The sequence below is a fragment of the Hypanus sabinus genome, chromosome 10, assembly GCF_030144855.1.
Source record: "Hypanus sabinus isolate sHypSab1 chromosome 10, sHypSab1.hap1, whole genome shotgun sequence".
NCBI classification, from domain to species: Eukaryota; Metazoa; Chordata; class Chondrichthyes; order Myliobatiformes; family Dasyatidae; genus Hypanus; species Hypanus sabinus.
Genome location: NC_082715.1, coordinates 80,701,633 through 80,721,563, shown reverse-complemented (window position 1 = coordinate 80,721,563; position 19,931 = coordinate 80,701,633). Strand labels below are relative to the sequence as shown.

General features: G+C 44.5%; 2 protein-coding genes across 2 annotated transcripts; one reads left to right on the top strand and one right to left on the bottom strand.

Moving 5' to 3' along the window:
- Nucleotides 1–5,513: 5,513 nt before the first annotated feature.
- exoc8 (exocyst complex component 8) lies at nt 5,514–8,253 on the bottom strand. The gene has a single exon (XM_059982207.1). It carries the CDS (start codon nt 8,113–8,115, stop codon nt 5,926–5,928), a length of 2,190 nt encoding a protein of 729 aa, XP_059838190.1. The 5' UTR covers nt 8,116–8,253; the 3' UTR covers nt 5,514–5,925.
- Nucleotides 8,254–8,440: 187 nt separating this feature from the next.
- On the top strand, nt 8,441–19,905 carry sprtn (SprT-like N-terminal domain). The gene is made up of 5 exons (XM_059982208.1): nt 8,441–8,742; nt 10,207–10,306; nt 12,702–12,830; nt 16,219–16,486; nt 18,786–19,905. The coding sequence occupies exons 1-5, from the start codon at nt 8,486–8,488 to the stop codon at nt 19,541–19,543; spliced, it is 1,512 nt and encodes a 503-aa protein (XP_059838191.1). The 5' UTR covers nt 8,441–8,485; the 3' UTR covers nt 19,544–19,905.
- Nucleotides 19,906–19,931: the final 26 nt, after the last annotated feature.

The following is a 19,931-nucleotide window of genomic DNA, read 5'->3' as shown; positions in this document are numbered from 1 at the left end:
GAGGTTCAGTACCTGTGAGTTTGAGAGTGCGGGGCCAAGGGCTGCAGACCTGGAGGGAGCCTGTGCTGGGGTTGGCGGCCTGTGTGCGTCTGTGAGAAAGGGCTTGTTTTGTTCTGTTGTTGCTGCTGCTGCTTGTGTTTTTGTGTTGAACAACATGGGCATACTATATTGGTGCTGAAATGTGTGGCTACACTCAGCACATCCTTGGGTGTGTTGGTTGTTAATGCAAACGACACATTTTACCATATAGTTTGATGTACATGTGAAAGAAAAAACAATCTGAATCTAAATTTGAAACCTAAATCTAACTTTTTACAGCTAGCATGGGAACACAAAACATTATTGGCTGTGAGGAACTCAGGTTGACTAGATTAAGAAAAACAACTTCACTCTGAAATTGTGAAATTTATTCTATTATTTTTCATTCCAGTCTCTCTCAATATAAAAACACCATTAGTGCAGGCTGTAGCATTTACTCCAGTAACAGTGACCTCTGGTATAACTCTAATCCCAGAGCGGCAGTGTGTCATTCACTGCCTTTGAATTTTGTCTCCTACTCAGTGTGGACCTGTACTGTGGTTCAATTTACGTACAATAAATCAGCCAATAGAGAGTGCAAACATACTCTCATCCACTCACTTTAAATATAAAGTTTCAGCTCTGAGGAGCGTTGCACAGTCGTGGTGGAGATGCTTCTGAGTTCCTGAGTTGTCAAAAGCAAGGCTGTCTGGAGCTCAGCTCTTGGTCGGGTCACATCACAAAGGCAGTGAAGCGTCCCCAGTCATCTTGGATGCCACGGCACTGGGTGCTGACCCCCATCTGTCAAAGACCATGTGGCGGCTGCCAGCGCACCAGCCTCCCCACATTAAACTAAGTCAAGCACAAGGGTTTTCCATTAAGGGAATTACTCAACTTGTGTGATTGTGCTACTACTGCTGTAGACATTGCCACCCAAGTTCCCCTGGCAGTGAGCTTAAATGTGAAAACCTGATTATTACTGCATTTCCTCACCTGGAGGGAGAAGCCACATGGCAAGGTGAAAAGAAACATGATCAAAATTAATAGTTAAAAGTTTTCTAAATGTGGTTCTTTCAAACAGAACACCATTCTTTCAAATCAATGTTACACAATCCCAACACTTGTTCAAAATAGACTTATTGTAACAATGAGATTTTACCCCCCCCCCCCCCCCACCTAAGCTTCCACACAGGAAGAATGTGAATAAAACTCGACTATGTGGAATTGGAGATAACCAGACCATAGGACATAGGAGCAGAATTAGGCCATTCGAACCTTGAGTGTGCTCTGCAATTCCATCATGGCTGATTTATTAGCCATTTTCCTGCCTTTCTCCCTGTAACCTTTGACACACTTATTAATCAAGAACCTATCAACCTCCGCTTTAAATATACTGACTGACTTGGCCTCCACAGCTGGCTAAAGAAATTCCTCATTTCTGTTCTAAAAGGGACATCTCTCTATTCTGTGGCTGTGCCCTCCAATCCTAGACTCCCCCACAATTGGAAACATCCACTCAGTGTCTACTCTATGCTTTCAGTAATAAATAGCTTTCAATGAGTCCACCCCCTGCCCAAGCTCAAGTGAGTACAGGCCCAGAGCCATCAAACACGCATCATGTGTTAACCCTTTCATTCCTGGGATCATTCTCATGAACTTCTGGACCTTCTTCATCTTTTCTTAATCGAACGGCCCACATCACCCCTAGTGTATAAACTTATTAAGGGTAGATTGAGATTGGTTAACAGATGGAAAGAAGGAATAAATGAGCTCTCCTCATGTTGGCAGGCAGTGACAAACAGAACATAGCAGGGATTAGTGATTGCCCAGCTATTTACAATCCATTTCAACAGCTTGGACAAAGAGTGAGTAGTAACGAGGATGCAAAGCCACCCAGTTGTTATATGTAGGTTCGAGAAGTGGAAAGCTCCACAGCTGTATATGGGAGACAACTTGAGAGTATATAAACATTATAAATGCCAAATATTATAGTTTTATATTGAAAGAGAGTAGGAAGTTCTCACATTGAAAGGGCCCAGGCTTCCTTGAATACAAGTCACCAAAACCAGCTTGCAGGTACTACGGGCAACTATGAAAGCAAAGGATATGTTGGCTTTCAGTGCAAAAGGATGAGTTCAAGAGCATCCGAATCAAAAAGCCATCATAATGAGACCAATTCTGGCAAACTCTGTACAACTTTGACCCTCTGTATACTTGCAATGAATTATTACAATGAAGATTCAGCAAACTAGTTTCGAAGATGTTAGGCTTATAATATTTGGAGAAATTATGTAAACAAGACAGTATTCTCAGTCACTTTTTTCTAGGCAAAACGCTTATCCATACATCCTAGCAACAATGACTACAAGTAATTTTTCATTTTTTCTAGACATACTATTTGGTTCATTCATTCAAACGTGTACAATAATTAGCTAACTATAAATAGCTTTGTTGATTCTCTTCATTTTAGTGATACCTTAAAAGGCAATCAGAAGAAAATGTGAATTTATATTTTCATTGTTATACAGAATGATTGAGATGGAAGCAGGATTGGCAATTCTCATCCCCTCCACTTCCCAGACCGCTCTCCAATGCTCTTTTCTCCTACCTGTTCTAACTCAGTGGGACTCAATACTGACACTTTCCTGGTCTGTGTTTAACGTTTCATATAAACAATAAGATAACCACTCCTCTGAAGAACACTGTACTGGTGTGCAGAGTAAAAGGTGACCTCACTGAAACATCTGCCATTCTTTGGGGTTTGACAAGGTGGCTGATTTCACGGGTTGATGGGTTTGGATGCAAGAGGGTTAGACTTAAATCAAAGGGTGGATTGTGTAAGGTTGAGACAGGGAGAGATTTCTTTGGAATTTTTCAGTCTAAGGGGGCGTAAAGCATCATCATTAATGGCATTCAAAACAGATTAGTGGGGTACTGGATTTCAAAGATACAGGGACCTGGTAGGAAAATGGGGCTGAAATAGATTAGTAATGATCTTGATGAATAATGGACCAACTCAAAAAGACCAACAGCCTATTCTGGGTTCTTATTTTACAAACAATTCTATAGTCCTTCTGAAAATATTGCAAGTGCTCTATAAACTCAGCAATAATCATTCAATAGATCCTGCTTCACTTGACAAATTAAAATTTAAACTCAATAACTTTGCAATGGCTGTCGACATGCAATCGCCAATTGATCCCTCACATGGGGGAATTACAGAAGTTAGGACAGTACTTGCTTCTCCACATTAGAACAGGATAAATGCAATACACAAAAATTCAGTCTTCACTTGATGCGATCTTTCACATGGGGCAATTACAGAAGTTAGGACAGTACTTGCACCTCCACATTAGAACAGCATAAGTGCAATACACAAAAATTCAGCCTTCACTTTATGTGATTTCTATCTTATCACAAGGATTCAAACTCTACGGTGGGCTAACACAAAATTTATACTTAGTGCAATCTAGAGGTAGCAATGTCCAATTACCCATGTCATTTCTTCAGGGAGAAATAAAACCAGCCACAGATTCAGTTGGATATAAAGGTTTACGCTAAAGAATATACAGATTCTCTGATGCCTTACTCAACAATGATTCTACCAACTAACACCACTACAGATTACCAAACATTATCATGTTGATGCTTGCTGGAACCTGACATCCAAGTTGACTTTTCATTTCCTACATCTCAATGTTGATTGTACTACCAATGAACACAAGTACGTTTACAAGAATGCATTAAAATTTTGTTAAATGTTTTTCCAATTTGCTGACATGCATGTGAAAAATAATGCCATTTTCTTTGATACATTTTGCCCCAAATAATACCATTCTAAAAATAGAAAAGAAAATGAAATACAAATCAAATTTGTATTCTGAGGGCCAAAGTTCTGTGTGAAGATTTTTGCCACTGAATCTGATTAGGTATGGCATGTATTTTGTGACAAAAATCTGCCCACAGAAATGTAGCCCTTAAAATTGAATACAAATTTGATTTTCTAATAAAGCCATTGTACTAAAATGGAAAAATGGGCATCAATATTTTGATAATCTGAATACCAGAAATAAGTTTTATTTTATAAAGGTACTTCAAATTTTATTGTTTCAGAGCATTAATGCAGGATCAGGATTAAATCAGACTTTCACTACAGTGGCAACTTTACTTCTAACTATAAAGTGAAGATAATAAAAATAGCATTTAGAAGTAATGGACCGTATAAACTCCCACAGAGAATGGAATATGCAATTAAAAATCCAAATTACTGGGGCAAAATTTAGAACAAAATCAGATGCACTTCATCCTATTGGCCCCTGCCACATTTAAGCTGCAATTGAAAACCTGTCACAAATGGTAGATCACAGCTTCACTAACAGCTAACTGACTATAAGAACACATCAAGTGGGACAGCTGTTCAGTTCAAGAGCCGCGACACGGTCCTGCAGTCAATACATTCAGAAAAGCAAGGGTAGTCAACTCTCAAAGGAAAATGGCACCAAAATTTGAATTCTGAACTCTGGAACACCCTGAGTTGTAATAACACCATGCTAACTGCTACGCTACAGTAGCAGCCACTTTATAGTGGTCAATTGATCTACCAACCTCCGCACCTTTGTAATGAGGGAGAATGACCAAACTCCACATGGACAGCACTGGAGATCACTGATCTTTAATCTCCTGAGCTTTGAAGCACTCAGATAAATCCTCCAGACCCCAAAAACTTGTTGGATTTTACCCGATGCCATTTCTCTCATATTACAAGGATCAAACTCTACAGTACGCTAGCGTAAAATTTACAAATTCTACAGTCTAAAGGCAAAACGGAGAAGAAAATGTTCCAAAATGAAATAAGAATATTTTGGCTTTGTGAAGGCAGCACAGCACAAGGAGGCCCAATCACTTCTATAGGACTTGAGTAATGAGCCTGAACTCAGATATATTTGCAGGATGCAGGAGCATCGCAAGGTGAAGCGACTTTGTCATTAAGCTGATGTAGATGTAAACGAAATCCTCAAATTGACCCCAAAAGCATTTATAACTGAAAATTCTATAGAGTAGGATAGTATATATTATAGTATAATTATTCCACATAGAAAAAGCAATGCAAAGGACATCATCAGTTCTTGTGGCATTAGCTCGGAGGTAACTGATAATCAGAATATTTGTCCGATATTTCAAAAGTACCAGGTAACCCTTGGCAATCAAATAAACACTAATGGGGACCTTTGCTTAAAGCCTGAATTACCACCAACAGGATAGTACCTATAATATGGAACTGCCAAACTGGTGTCCTCACAAAGCAAGTCTCCAACGTTAGGGCAGAATTGCAGCATTACTGCACAGCAACAAGTTACAATGCTGACACTGTCTAAGGACATATAAAGTTACTTCTTCATTGTTAAATCCAAAGTACTTAATGGGATTTAAATGGGGTGAAAAATACAATGAGCTTCAGGTGATATTGAATTTAGAAAGCATTGAAACTCGAGGACTACAGCAATGAAACCACCTTCTATTTCAAATGCACCACCAACAGCAGAAAAAAAACAAGCATTGAGTTACATATATCCCAAATGTTTAGGTAATGGAATTGCATTTTAAAGTGAGAGACAGAGAGACACAGAGTTTTTGGCAGTGGAAGGAGAACTGGGCCTTGGAAGTCAATGGCAATTTTCCCCTCCACAAACGTTAGTATGTAAGTCCAGGTATTACTATAAATTTGTTTTACTAGTGAAATATAACCAGACAAAGCAGGAGTTGCTAAACATAACTAGCAGGTGAATATAGTGTCCTTTGTATAACATGAGATAATTTAAGATTGTCCCAAACAGATACAGCTTGTATTAAATAAGAAATATACAGGAGTGGCTGTGTAGGAGATGCCTGCAACAAGTACTCAGCTGTTCAGACAAAGGAATTGGTACTCTCTGGATTGACACGAATGATTCGGGAGCCATTGCGGAGATCCTGGAGCTGTTTAGCTGGTGTCCCAACCCCCTCTTCGAACCGTCTCTCCACCACTGGGAGGACCGTCTCATAAAGGAAGGAAACATTGTCCCGAATGAAGATTTTCTTCTCTGGGTCCTGCTCACAACGCAGGCTGTAGTCAACGTGCTGCACAGCCACCAGAATGATCTCCTGGAGGCTCTCCAATAGGACCATGTGCAGCTCTGGAAAGTAGAGCTTTAGCCCTTCCTCCAAGAAAGCCATCAGCTGCTTGGTGAAGGCCACGATGGTGTAGCTGAGGTTGACCCAACAGTCATCACCTGTGTACTGATCGAAGTTGGTGATTCCGCTAGCCTTCATCTCGTCCTTCAGTTTTGTCAGGGCCTCAGGAGTCATTAGGTTCATCCTCCTCCACATCTCCTCAGAGTTGCGGTGCTTGGTGGCTTCCATGATGATTCCCTTGTAGCTATGGAGCGCGGCCTTGATGTCCTTGACCAACAGGGCCTGTAGGGTAAAGGTGAGGTCCAGGCCGATCTCACGCAGCTTGTTGCAGTGCTCCTTGGCCACCTCCACGCACTCGGCAGTGGTGGACAGGCTCTCCTTGCTGTCGAACACCTGCTTGCTGAAGGCATCCACGAAGAGGCGAGTGGCCGAGCGCGACCACACCACGAAGGCCGAGTAGCAGCCGCTGTCGCCAGCGAAATCCATCTCGAACTCGCGGGCCGTGTCGAGCAGGCCGGTGAAGAAGATGTTGCAGAGCTTGTGGATGTAGAGCAGGGTGGCGCCCTCGATGCGCAGCTGGCGGATCGCCGTGTGCACGGCGGCCGCCCGGTTCTTCAGGAACAGCTCGCATGCCTTGGTGGACTGGCCCAGGCGGATGAGCTGCGAGACGGCACGCCGGGTGGCCCGTGGGCCGCCCCGCAGCGAGCGCCCGGGCGACAGCTCGTACACCAGCACGTCGGTCAGCCGGCGCACCCGCTGCTCCACCCGGCTCCTCAGCTGCCGCACACCCGGCTGACCGTCGGCGCCGCTCACGTAGGCTGACAATTTGTCCAGCAGATCCACGGCACCCTCGAAGTCCCGCTGGGCGATGCACACATCCAGGTCCTCGGGGAGCTCCTGGATCCAGTCCAGGCTAAGGTCCAGCGGCTGCAGGGCTGCCCGTGGCTCCTCACCCTGCTCTTCCTCCTTCTCGAATGGGTTGGTACTGCCAGACGCCGGGGGTCTTCTGCGCTGCTCCTCCTCCTCCTTCTTGGCCGCCGCCAGCCGCAGGGCCTCGGCCTTCTCCAGCTCCCGGCGCTCGCTCAGCGCCTTGTTCTTCTTGGTCTGGTCCAGGATCTCCAACCACTCCTTCTTCACCTTGGCGTTCTCGGCCTGGAACACGCGGGTGTCGGGGAACATCAGCACCTTGAACATGTCGCGCATCGGGCCCGCGTCCTTGACGTTCACCACCGCGAAGCTGTCCAGCTGGTAGACGGCGTCGAAGCGGTAGCGGAGGCCGGCGCCGCGGCGGCCCGGCAGCCAGGCGGCCACGAGCAGGCAGTCGTTCATGAGGAAGGCGTGCACCCGCTGCAGCTGCGCCGCGCTCTCCGGGTCGCACTCCAGCAGGTCGCCGTTGTAGACCAGGTAGCGGCCGGGCGCCTGCAGCAGCTCCTGGCAGCCCTCCACCTTCTGCAGCAGCGGCGTCAGCGTGCGCTGCTTCTGCTCCTCGGCATCCCGCGGCAGCAGCGACGAGTCCGACTGCGAGGAGGCGCCGGTGCTGGCGACGGACGAGGCCGAGGAGGAGGAGGCCGCCCCGGTTTGCAGGAGCTGCTGTTGCTGCTGCTGCTCTCGGTCGGCCGCCAGCAGCATCTGGGTCAGGCCGTCCATGATGCCCTTCTGCTCGGTGAGGATGTGGCTGAGCTGGTACATCTCGCTCTCCAGGTACGAGATCTCCCGCGCCGTCTCGATGAACTGCCGGTAGTTCTTATAGACGTTCTTCTTCAGGTTCTGCGCCGTCTCGTCGGCCAGGCTCTGGATCTTGTGCCGGTGCTCCTGCAGGTCGCGGTCTCCGTCCGACTGCTGCGACAGCTGCTTCACGTAGAGCGCCGGGTCGAAGCGCATGGCCTCCAGCTGGCGCCGCAGCTTTCCGCCGCCGTCCGCCGCCATCCTTAACCGCCGAGACCGATAGGCTGAGGAAGAAATCGAGTCCCAGGCCTCACCTCAGGATTGTCCCTCTGCTTCCGCTCGCCCCATCAGCTGACAGCTCCTTCCGCCTAGTACAGAGCGGAGGCTCTCATTGGCAGCTGATGACTAAGCCGTTCATTTTCTTGATCCCCATTGGTCAATGGAAATTCACCCCCTGACTATAGGTTGATTTCGTTTTGCAGCATGACCAATCAGCATCCTCACTCACTTCTCATTGGTTGTTGCCCCACCCATCCTGGTTTCTGAGTGGCCCTGTCGCGTAGATTGCCGGCACGTCCATTGGTCTGATCGGGCGCATTGTCGTCACGTGATACAGGAGGGTCCGGCGCTAATGGTTCGGAGGATGGAGGGAGATTTGCTGTTGGCCCTCCAACTACAAGCCGCCTGGGCGGCCGAGGATGATGGCGTCCCGGGGGTCGGTCGACCGAGTCCAGCTGAGCCCCCGGTCCCGCTTTCGGTGGTGGACGAGTCATGGGAATTGATGGACCCGAACCCGGACCTGCGCGGCCTCTTCCTGCAGTTCAACGACATGTTCTTCTGGGGCCGGTTGGCCGGGGTGGAGGTGCGCTGGAGCCCGAGGATGACGCTGTGAGTTGGGGTCGGGCCAAACAGTTCGCTCCGGCTTATCAGCAATTATGGTGGGGCTGATTTCTCCCTAAAGTGACCTTTTCCCAAGTAACAAAGGAATAGATAAAGGCTGGGAAGTTGTTTCCAGTGTTTGGGTACATAGCCTTAAAATACGGGGGAATTTCTCAAACAGTAGTGAATGTGTCGAATTACCTCATTAACTATATTTAAGACGCTGTTAGATTAGCAGGGGAATTAAGGGTTGGTAGTTGGAGCAGAGTCCAATTACCATGATATTATTCAGCTATGATATTAATGAATAGATGGCCTTCTGCTCCAAATAATGTCCTATTGTCCACCTGAGTTTGTGCCAGATCCTCAGCACCACCTTTAGGAGCGCTGCAGGGACCTGTCCTGCTGCAGATTTCATCGCCGTTCCAGCGAGAGTACCTTTAGTAAATGAGGTACAGGTTTAGTGTAGGCAAGTGGCAGGGTAGGTGCAAGAGTCTGAGTGGTCTGCTCCCACACACACACACACACACACACACACACACACACACACACACACACACACACACACAGTGCTGGAGGAACTCGGATCAGGTGGAGAGGATTGAGTAGTCCACGTTTTGGCATGAGACTCTTTGTCAGGACTGGAAAAGAACAGGGAAGATGCCAAAATAAGATGGTGGGGGGTGGGTGGGGAAGTGGTTAGAAGCTACAAGCTAGAGGGTGATAGGTGAAGCCATGTTGGGGAGGGGAGAGGAATGCTGTAAGAAATTGGTAGGTGCCTTAATGGAAAAGGTAGACTCCTGGAGAAGGAATCTGTGAAAGGTGGACCATGGGAGAGGGAAGGTGGAGGGGAAGTCTCGCTTGTTTAATCCCCTGGATGGATGCTGACTGATTTATAGAGTTGTACAATTTATTCTGCTCTCCTGCTCTCTGGTATCGATTCTGCTCACTGCAAATCTCTACAGCTTCTTGGGGGGGGGGGGTGGAGTTGGGGCTTGCCTTGTACCTGTCTAGTCAATGTCTTTCAAATCAAAACCAATTTGGTTAGATAGTTGTTTGGGGAGGGATATCTAGTTGCCAACTAGAGGCAGAAGTCATGGGTTAGGGGGGAAAGGTGAAATATTGAAGGGGAACTTCACCCAGAGGGTGAAATGAGCTGCCAGTGGAAGTGGGTTTGATTCAGCACTTGAGGAGTTTGGATAAGGATGTGGTTGGCAGGGGTGTGGGAGGTGATGATCCAGGTACAGATCGCTGGGACTAGGCAGAATAACAGTTCGGGATGGACCAAGGGCTGTGTTTCTGTGCTGGTGTGTTCTATGATTCTTATGGGTCTGTTTTTGTACATTTCTCAACAAAAATGTGATCAGTCATTTGGAAATAAATCTTTAGTCTCGTTCTGTGTCGTCAATAAAACATTTGCAATTGCTATATTTCAAATGTTTGGTACCACTTGACTGCTTTGCATTGTTACAGATGTGCAGGTTTATGCTGCTACGAGGGGAGAGGGGGACTGTGTTCAATACGCATCAGTGAACCTCTGCTGAAACTGCGGCCCAGGCGTGACTTGGTTGAAGTACGTGCTATGTAGTTTTAGTGTTTAGTACTTTAGGAATCCTGACAAGTCTTAAATGTTTTATTTCACTTTTGAATACAATGCACATGGTGGACAAAAGGTCTCCCTTCCAGCACTTGCTGGGTTCATGGGTCTGTTATATGGGCCAGTCACAGGAACAGCATTCTCAGCCTGTCCGTAATTAATCCAACATTGCCTTATTCATTCCAGAAATGTAAAATGCATAATTCTGAAAAGTATCTTCTCACCATTGCCACATGGCCAGAAAGATCTCCCATTCACTGTTCCTTTCTGAAAGGTATGTTCTCGCCATTCCCATGAGGCTAGGAAGATCTCCTGTTCACTATTCCTTTGCTAACATGGTGCTGTGATCTCTGCAGACCTATCACTTCACTTTCTAATCCAGCTAACCTTTAATATTCACAACTTGGGAAAGCTGTAACATGTCAGAAACCGGTCTCCCCTCTATGGACTCTGTCCTTCCTGCCTCAGTAAAGCAGCTAGCATAATGAAAGACCCCCACTCACCCTGGACCACCTCCCTTTTCGGGCAAAAGATACAAAAACACATAACATCAGGCTTGAGAACAACTTCTCACATTTTACTTTATGTTTAGAAGTGAAAGCTAATTACAAAACCCCATTTCCAGGAAAGTTGGGATATTTTCCAAAATGCAATAAAAACAAAAATCTGTGATATGTTAATTCACGTGAACCTTTATTTAACTGACAGAAGTACAAAGAAAAGATTTTCAATAGTTTTACTGACCAACAATTGTATTTTGTAAATATACACAAATTTAGAATTTGGCCGCAACACACTCAACAAAAGTTGGGACAGAGTTAAAATAAGATTGAAAAGTGCACAGAATATTCAAGTAACACTGGTTTGGAAGACTCCACATTAAGCAGGCTAATTGGTAGCAGGTGAGGTATCATGACTGGGTATAAAAGTAGCGTCCATCAAAGGCTCAGTCTTTGCAAGCAAGCATGGGTCGTGGCTCACCCCTTTGTGCCAAAATTCGTGAGAGAGTTGTTAAATCAGTTCAAAAGGAACATTTCCCAACGCAAGATTGCAGAGCATTTAGGTCTTTCAACATCTACAGTACATAATATTGTGAAAAGATTCAGAGACATCTCAGTGCGTAAAGGGCAAGGTCGGAAACCACTGTTGAATGCGCGTGATCTTCGAGCCCTCAGGTGGCACTGCCTAAGAAACCGTCATACTACTGTGACAATTGTAGCCACCTGGGCTCGGGAGTACTTCGGAAAACCATTGTCACTTAACACAGTCTGTCGCTGCATCCAGAAATGCAACTTGAAACTGTATTACGCAAGGAGGAAGCCATACATCAACTCTATGCAGAAATGCTGGTGAGTTCTCTGGGCCCGAGCTCATCTCAGATGGACCAAAAGACTGTGGAACCATGTGCTGTGGTCAGATGAGTCCACATTTCAGCTAGTTTTCAGAAAAAAACGGGCGTCGAGTTCTCCGTGCCAAAGATGAAAATGACCATCCTGATTGTTATCAGTGAAAAGTGGAAAAGCCAGCATCTGTGATGGTATGGGGGTGCATCAGTGCCCACGGCATGGGTGAGTTGCATGTATGTGAAGGTACCATTGACTCTGAGGCGTATATTAGGATTTTAGAGAGACATACGTTGCCATCAAGGCGACGTCTCTTCCCAGGACGTCCATGTTTATTTCAGCAGGACAATGCCAGACCACATTCTGCACGGGCTACAACAGCGTGGCTTTGTAGACACAGAGTGCGTGTGCTTGACTGGCCTGCTGCCAGTCCAGATCTATCTCCTATTGAAAATGTATGGCGCATCATGAAGAGGAGAATCAGACAACGGAGACCACGGACTGTTGAGCAGCTGAAGTCTTATATCAAGCAAGAATGGACAAAATTTCCAATTGCAGATCTACAACAATTAGTATCCTCAGTTCCAAAACACTTAAAAAGTGTTATTAAAAGGAAAGGTGATGTAACACAATGGTAAACATGCCTCTGTCCCAACTTTTGTTGAGTGTGTTGCAGCCATCAAACTCTAAATTTGTGTGTTTACAAAATACAATTAAGTTGGTCAGTAAAACTATTGAAATTCTTTTCTTTGTACTGTTGTCAGTTAAATAAAGGTTCATGTGAATTAACATATCACAGATTTTTGTTTTTATTGCATTTTGGAAAATATCCCAACTTTTCTGGAAATGGGGTTTGTAGAAGTGTAATGATAGTTTTGGAGTGTGGTGTCTAAAAACATACATGCAGATCTGTAAGATATTAGATTGTCATTGTACTTTCAGTTAAAGAAATGTTTTATATGAAAAATATTTAGAAAGGAAACAATTACAGTAACACAGTCACAACTTTCGCTTTGCTTTCTCAATAGACACTGTTACATGAAATGATCCACGCCTTGTTGTTTGTTACAAACAATGACAAAGATCATGATTCTCATGGCCCTGAATTCTGCAAACACATGAACAGGATCAACAAGATGTCTGGAACCAAGATCACTGTAAGTACTGAGGCAGACTCCCAATTATGAGTCATTCACTTTAGAATAAAGTCCCGAAGCACACATCAATCCCCACATTCTGAGCTAAGGTAGTGGTTCACTGTGTCAGGGCTGGTGATGAAAGAGGATGTAATTTGGTGAGCAGCTTTTCTTGGATTGGTTTCTGCCCGTTTGTTGACTGCATTTCTGCATGTGGTGGTTGAGCTTGGAGAGTCCGAGAACATAAAACTACAGCACAAGATCTTCAACCCACTGTTATGCCAAGCCAATTAAATTAGTATTCAAATAGCCAAAGAAACTAATCCCTTCTGCCTACTTAATGTCCACATTCTCCCTTTTCCTTCACATTCAAGTGCCTATCTAAAAGTCTCATTAACATCCCTAATGTATCTGCCCCTACCAGCACCCGAGGCAACGGTTTCCAGGCACACATCCCTCTGTGTTGGTCTTTGTTATGAGGATTTAAGTAGAGGAGCAAGGCTGCCTCACCTACTTGATGAGGCCACACTTGGAGTTTTGTGTGCATTTTTGGTATCCTTGCCTACAAAAAGATGTATAGTGGATTCCAGTTAACCAGGGCAGCAGCTTATTTGGGGCAACTCTTAACAAGAGCAAATGGAGAAAATAGCTAGACTTCCCTTCGGTTATTTGAGATACTGCCACTCAACTGGGACAGGACACTTGTGAAACAGTCTATAACTAGCATCAGGTGTGTACACTTGTGTGGCCATTAAACGCTACACTGTGCTCGGATCGAACAGTTTAAAAATAGCTTCAGTTGCTTGAAGTGATGGTCAGCTACTGCATGCAAGGAACCATCGTTCTGATATCTACCCGTACCAGTAGACGCAGACTTCCAAGGTCGAGAGAGTTGAGTTCCCCCAGTGCAATGCTATTTCCACTTCGAAATCCTTCCTGCAGAGGTTTCTTGCCATCATTGTATACGATGGACAATCACCAAACCAACTATTAGGAAGTAACACAGTTTTACAGTACTAATTTGTTCTGGATTTCATTTAAATACATGATGTGTTTCTCAGTTAAATGGCAATTTGTCTTTTTTTTATACCTTTTTAACTATTTCCATGAAACTTTGGCTAATTGGGGAAGCCACTTAATTGGGCCAAAATGTACTGGTCTTGATGTGTCCCAATTAACCTGAATCCACTGTATGTGCCAAAGCTTCATTAGAGCAATTTTGCCACGTAGGGAGAGATTGAGTGGACTAGGTCTGGATCAGGCTTGTGATGAATGAGGGGAGATCTCATAGAAATGTATAAAATTTGTACAAGAGTGAAAGTTTAGAAAATCGAGGTTAGTTTCTTCACCTGCAGTGTGCTGTATCTTTGGAATTCTCTACCCAAGAGGTTCATAGTGGGTCTCAGTTGCCGAGTTCAACAGAGATGGTGCCGTCTTGGCTGAGATAGATGGTCAGGCTTGATCTTCACAAATGGCAGAGCGGGCTCAAAGGGCCAAGTGGCTGACCCTTGCTCCTATTCTTGTGTTCCTGGACACAATCCAGTAAAATGCTGGAGATCCCTTGCAGCAGAGTTTCTTATAGTGGGGGAGTCTGGAACTAGAGAGCTCAGCCTCAGAATAGAAATGTGTCCCTTTTGAACAGGAATGAGGAGGAATCTCCTTAGCTCGTGTTGGTGAATCTGTGTAATTCATTTCTACAGGTAGCTGTGGAGGCCAAGTCATTGGGTATATTTAAAGTGGAAGTTGATAGGTTCTTGATTAGTAAGGGCATCAAGGGTTACAGGGAGAAGGCAGGAGAATGGGGTTGAGGGGGATAATAATCAGCCGTGATGGAATGGTGGTGCGGGCTTGATGGGCTGAATGGCCTAATTCTGCTCCTATGTCTTGTGGTTGCATTGATCTTAGAGTAAATCAAAAGGGTTGGCATAACATCATGGGCCAAAGGACCTGTTCTGCCCCTATGTCTTACGGCCTTAAATAAGGTGTGGCATGGTCGGCTCCAAATCAAAAAGGGATATTGGGCCCAGCACCAGGGCAGAAGCACCGAGATATGCTGTGATTGGGATGAGCTCTTTTGGTTAAATATGGAGGGGCATTTGCATCTTAAATAACAAGTATTTATCATCCCTAGTAAAGTGCTCCCAAAACCATTTAATAGTTGTCTGATATTGTGTCCCATCCAGCTTTAATACTTAACAGATTTCACCATAGCTGTGTCCGTACATACAGCACTGCAGCATGGAAACAGACCATGCTGAACTGTTATCCTGCATAGTCCCATTGACCCACACCTGCACCAGTGCCCTCCATACCCCTCTATCCAGAATTTTTAAATGTTGCAATTGAACATTTCTGCTGGCTCACTCTCCTTTCCCTCTGAGTATATAAGTTCTCCTTAAATACTTCATCCTTTACTCTTAACCAGTGACCATTAGTTCTAGTGGCCCAACCTCAGTGGAAAAAGCCAGCTTGCATTTAACTCTGTGCCCTTCGTCTGTCATTTCTCTGGTAATAATTTGCTTGTTTGGCTTCTGAGTAACCCTAATTTTCATTACTACATCATTGGTTGTCCCACCCAAAATGACTGTAACTATCTATTTCTCTCTAACCTGGTTAGTGACCTTTTTAATGTTCTGGTGCCATTTTCTAATTCCCTGTTAATGACTCAGTGAAGTTCCTTGGAAATTTATTCCCTGAAATGTAAGGGAATGAGGGGAGATCTGATAGAGGAATCCAAAATTATGAGGGGTTACAGATAGGCCTTCTCCATTGAGGTTGGGTGAGACTACAACTAGAGGTCATAGGTTTAGGTTGAAAGATAAAATGTTTAAGAGGAGCCTGTGGAGGAAATTCTTCACTCAGAGTGTGGCACCAGTGTTGAGCGAGGTGGAAGTGGGCAGATATGGGTTCGGTTGAGAGAAGATTAGGTAGTTATGTCGATGGGAGGAGTATGGAGGCCAATGGCCCATGTGCCGGTCAATGGGACTATGCAGGGTAATGGTTTGGCAAGGCTAAAAGGGCAGAAGGGCCTGTTTCTGTGCTGTAGTGCTCTATGATTCTATAATCTATTACTATTATAGGAGGTACACAAGGCTGGTTGTCTATTAAGTACTAATAGGTCAATGACAGTGATGACACAATTCTTAAATTGTCCTGTCATGCTGATGCATGGTTTAGTTTGAAATGGTCTGTAGCCTTGGGGAGGGCAGTTTGTGTCTGTGGTGTGTGCACATAGCTGGTTGGTCTGTTCGAATGTAGCTGTGATTATGGATGGAGGTTGCAGACTGACTGCATTATCAAACATGAAGAAACACAGATTGGAAAGTGAACCTGAAGTGATATTTCTAGTCACAGAATTGTTGCTTGTTTTAACATTTGGAGGAGTTTGCTACCAGTCTGTCTCTTTCAGATTTATCACAACTTCCACGAGGAGATTGATGTATACCGGCAGCACTGGTGGCGTTGTGACGGGCCCTGTCAAAACAGGCGGCCCTACTACGGTTATGTGAAACGGGCAATGAACAGAGCACCGTCGGCTCGAGACCCCTGGTGGGCTGAGCATCAGCTGACGTGTGGTGGGACATTTACTAAAATTAAGGAACCAGAGAATTATAAGGCAAAGAAAGGGAAGGGAGAAGGAACGCCAGGACATCTCTCAAGACCCTCAAAGGATGAAGGTACTGTACATCCCTGGGCAGGTGGCTATATTTTGGAATACAGAAGTTCGGCTGGACTATGTGGGCTGAAGGGCCTGTTTCTGTGCAACGACTCCAGTTCATCGTATTCTTGGTCTTGCACTCATCACAACACCAAACATTTGTTTATTTTTGACTTTGAAGGTGAAACAATAGTTTTCTGCTTCTGTTACAGTTTGCAATGAATTGATGAGTGTAGGATGGTTCTGGGCCTGTACTTGTTGGATTGGAAGACTGAGGGGGAAGATCTCATTGAAACCTACCGGCTGCTGAAAGTACAGGTGGAGGGGATATTTCCTAGAGTGGGGGCCTCTGACCAGAAGAATATCCTTTTAGAACTGATGAGGGATTTCATTTGCCAGGAATGGTGAATCTCTGCAATTCATTACCACAGGTGGCTGTGGAGGCAAAGAAATTTGGTATATTTAAAGCAGAGGTTGAGAGGTACTTAATTCATTGCGATGGATGGCTGTGAATGCCGGGAAACTAGATATATTTAAAGTGGAGATTGAGAGATAGTTGATCCGTAAGGGCTTCGGGGGACAAGGCAAGAGAATGGAGTTGAGAGTGATGATAAATCAGCCAAGATGGAATGTAAGAGGACTCAAGGGGCTGAATGGCCTAATTCTGCTCCTATGCCTTATGATCTTAGAAGTTCAGACTGATTAACTGTTATCTTTTCTAAAGGCGAGATTTAATTGTCCTTCAGATTTAACGCCTCATTCGCTTCAATTCTTGAGAGGTTTGTTCAACAGCTGATCCCATTACCTGTCTAATTGGTTCTTAAGCTGCTCTATAGCTTCATCAGCTGGAAGTGAACAGAACTCCTTAATAATTCTCCTATCTTGCTGTGTTGAGGTTTATTAAAAAAATTGCTGAAATAAAGTGAAATCAGCTTCTTGTTGTCAACTAAATGTCAGCTTATTCAGCCGTTCACATCAACCGTTTTCATTAGACCCCTCCACCTCTCTGTATTACCTCAGTCACTGCACACTCTATAATATTCTGTACATTGCAGGTACCTGCTGGTTTTGTTTTGATGCATATTTGAATAGCTTTATATTTTATATAATTCTTTATTAACTGTTGAATGTTTTTTTTGTTGCATGTCACATCCTGACCAACTCACCAAAGCAAATTCCAAGTACATGTAAAGTTGATCTTTAAATACTAGCATGTATGTTTGCATTACTGTGAAATGGGTCCACTATTCTGGAATACATTTCCACATCCATTGAAAATAGAAATCTACAGCACATTATAGGCCCTTCGGCCCACAATGTTGTGCCAATCATGTAACCTTTTCTAGAAACTACCTAGTACTTCCCTATTGCATAGCCCTCTATTTTTCTAAGCTCCATGTACCTATCTAAGAGTCTCTTAAGAAAGACCCTATTGTATCCACCTCAACCACTGTCGCTGGCCGTGCAAAGCTTACCTCTTGCATCCCCCCTGTACCTCCTTCCAAGTCCCTTAAAACTATGCCCTCTCGTGTTAGCCATCTCAGCCCTGGGAAAAAGCCTCTGGCTATCCACACGATCTATCAGGTCACCTTTCATCCTCTGTTGCTCCAAGGAGTTAGTGTTCTTGGGCACTAAGCCATTTTAAAGAGCAGTTAGCCAAAATATATTGATATGTTATTGGTGTTGCAATAACATCCTTGTAATTGAAAGTTCAATGTAAATTTGTTAACCAAAATCAGTATATCAGCATGTGCTACCCTAAGATTGTTGTTTTGCAGGTATTCACATAAAACAAAAGAATACAATAGGATCAACGAAAAACAGACTGACAAACAACCAATGTGCAAAAGACAACTGCAAATTTAAAAAATCACATAATAAAACTGAGAACACGAGTTGTTAAGTCTGTAGGGTGTGGAATCGGTTGTTGAGTTGGGGTTGAGTGAAGTTATGGTTCACTGATGGTTGAACTGCTCCTGAAGCTGGTGGTGTGGGACCCAAGGCTCCTGTACCTCCTTCCCGATGGCGGCAGTGAAAAGAGACTGAAGTGATCGGGAGTGACTTTGCCACATGGACTGCAGCAGTTCAAAATGGTGCATCTAATGCAGGGTATTGGACATTCATTGGCAGTGACACGCAATGCCAAGAGTGAGAAATCTCTGAATTAAAGTTCTAATGCACATGATAAAGTGTGACGTATACAGTTTAAAGAAGAAACGTAGTGATCTTTAACACCTTTTGGTTTGTTTAATAAATACAAACACTTGGCTCCATGTGTGACTAGCTCAGGATAATAATCTTCCTGCTCTGTTGTTTAGGTAAATCTATGGGTGTCCATATATCCACTGTCATCCCGTTCAGTGGTAAAGGTCACATCCTCAAAGGCAGCAGTCCGAACTCAGCTGTTCAACATGTGTCCCCAGGGAATATTTCTGAGAGATTGCTCGCTCGGTCATCCCACAATGTTCCATGGGCTTCTGAATCTCCTTTGCGGTTCTGGACCGCTGAATCTAATGGGCAAGAAGCTGCTGTAAAGGCCTCAAGTTCATCTACCTCTCTGCTGTCAGATTTGGGGTCTCCTGGAAGCCCACCAAAAAGTCCAGGAGCCCACCCAAGCTCAAAACTTACTAAAAAATCTGTTTCCAACAGCAAGGCTTTTGTCAGCATCAATGGATCACCTGTTCGGATCAATAGTGCCATGCTAATGAACACTGTGAAGAAGGTGCCAAAAGGTTGCCCGAAAAGGCCCATCTCTGACTTGGACAGATCTCCTCTTCAAAGGGACAGGGGTGATGAGAAGAAGGCAAGGCCTGATCCATCCTTTCCCAGAGGGACCATTTTGCATGCCTTTGGTAAATTGTCTACAGTCAGACAGGGAGGTCAATCCACTGGGGCAAGCATTTCCAGTGAGGCGGACTCTGAGAATCTACAGAGCCCGAAAGGTGCTGCCGTGTTACCTCTGCAAGCCTCTGCAAGTGCTGGGAATGATAGCAATATGCCTGTTAACTGCCCAGTCTGTCAATCTGCCGTCTTGGCTTCTGAAATTAACCAACACTTGGATCTGTGCCTTCAGTGACGGAGTTTATTAGGAAAATGTAAATTGTAAACTCACTTCAGAATTGTCAGGGTTGGTAAGAATCAACAGGAGAGGGTGGGAGTTAATTTGGGAGTGGTTTATTTTGCCTACGGATATTCTGCGTTTTAACTTAATCCCCACTGTTTGTCTCTGAGACCTTTTAAAGTGAAAACGTGTATTTGGAACGTTTATTAAAAGAATGTTTTCTGCAGTTTTTATCATGGTATTTAATTGTATTAATGTTAACTAATACTTCCCTAATTCTTACAGCCAATTAAAATGTTAAATATTTTTCAATGCAATTTCTGTGGATCTAAATTATTTGGATAATCTATTTTTCCAATAAAGATGACAGTGACTTATTTTCCATTGTGTTTGTGCTGGCGTA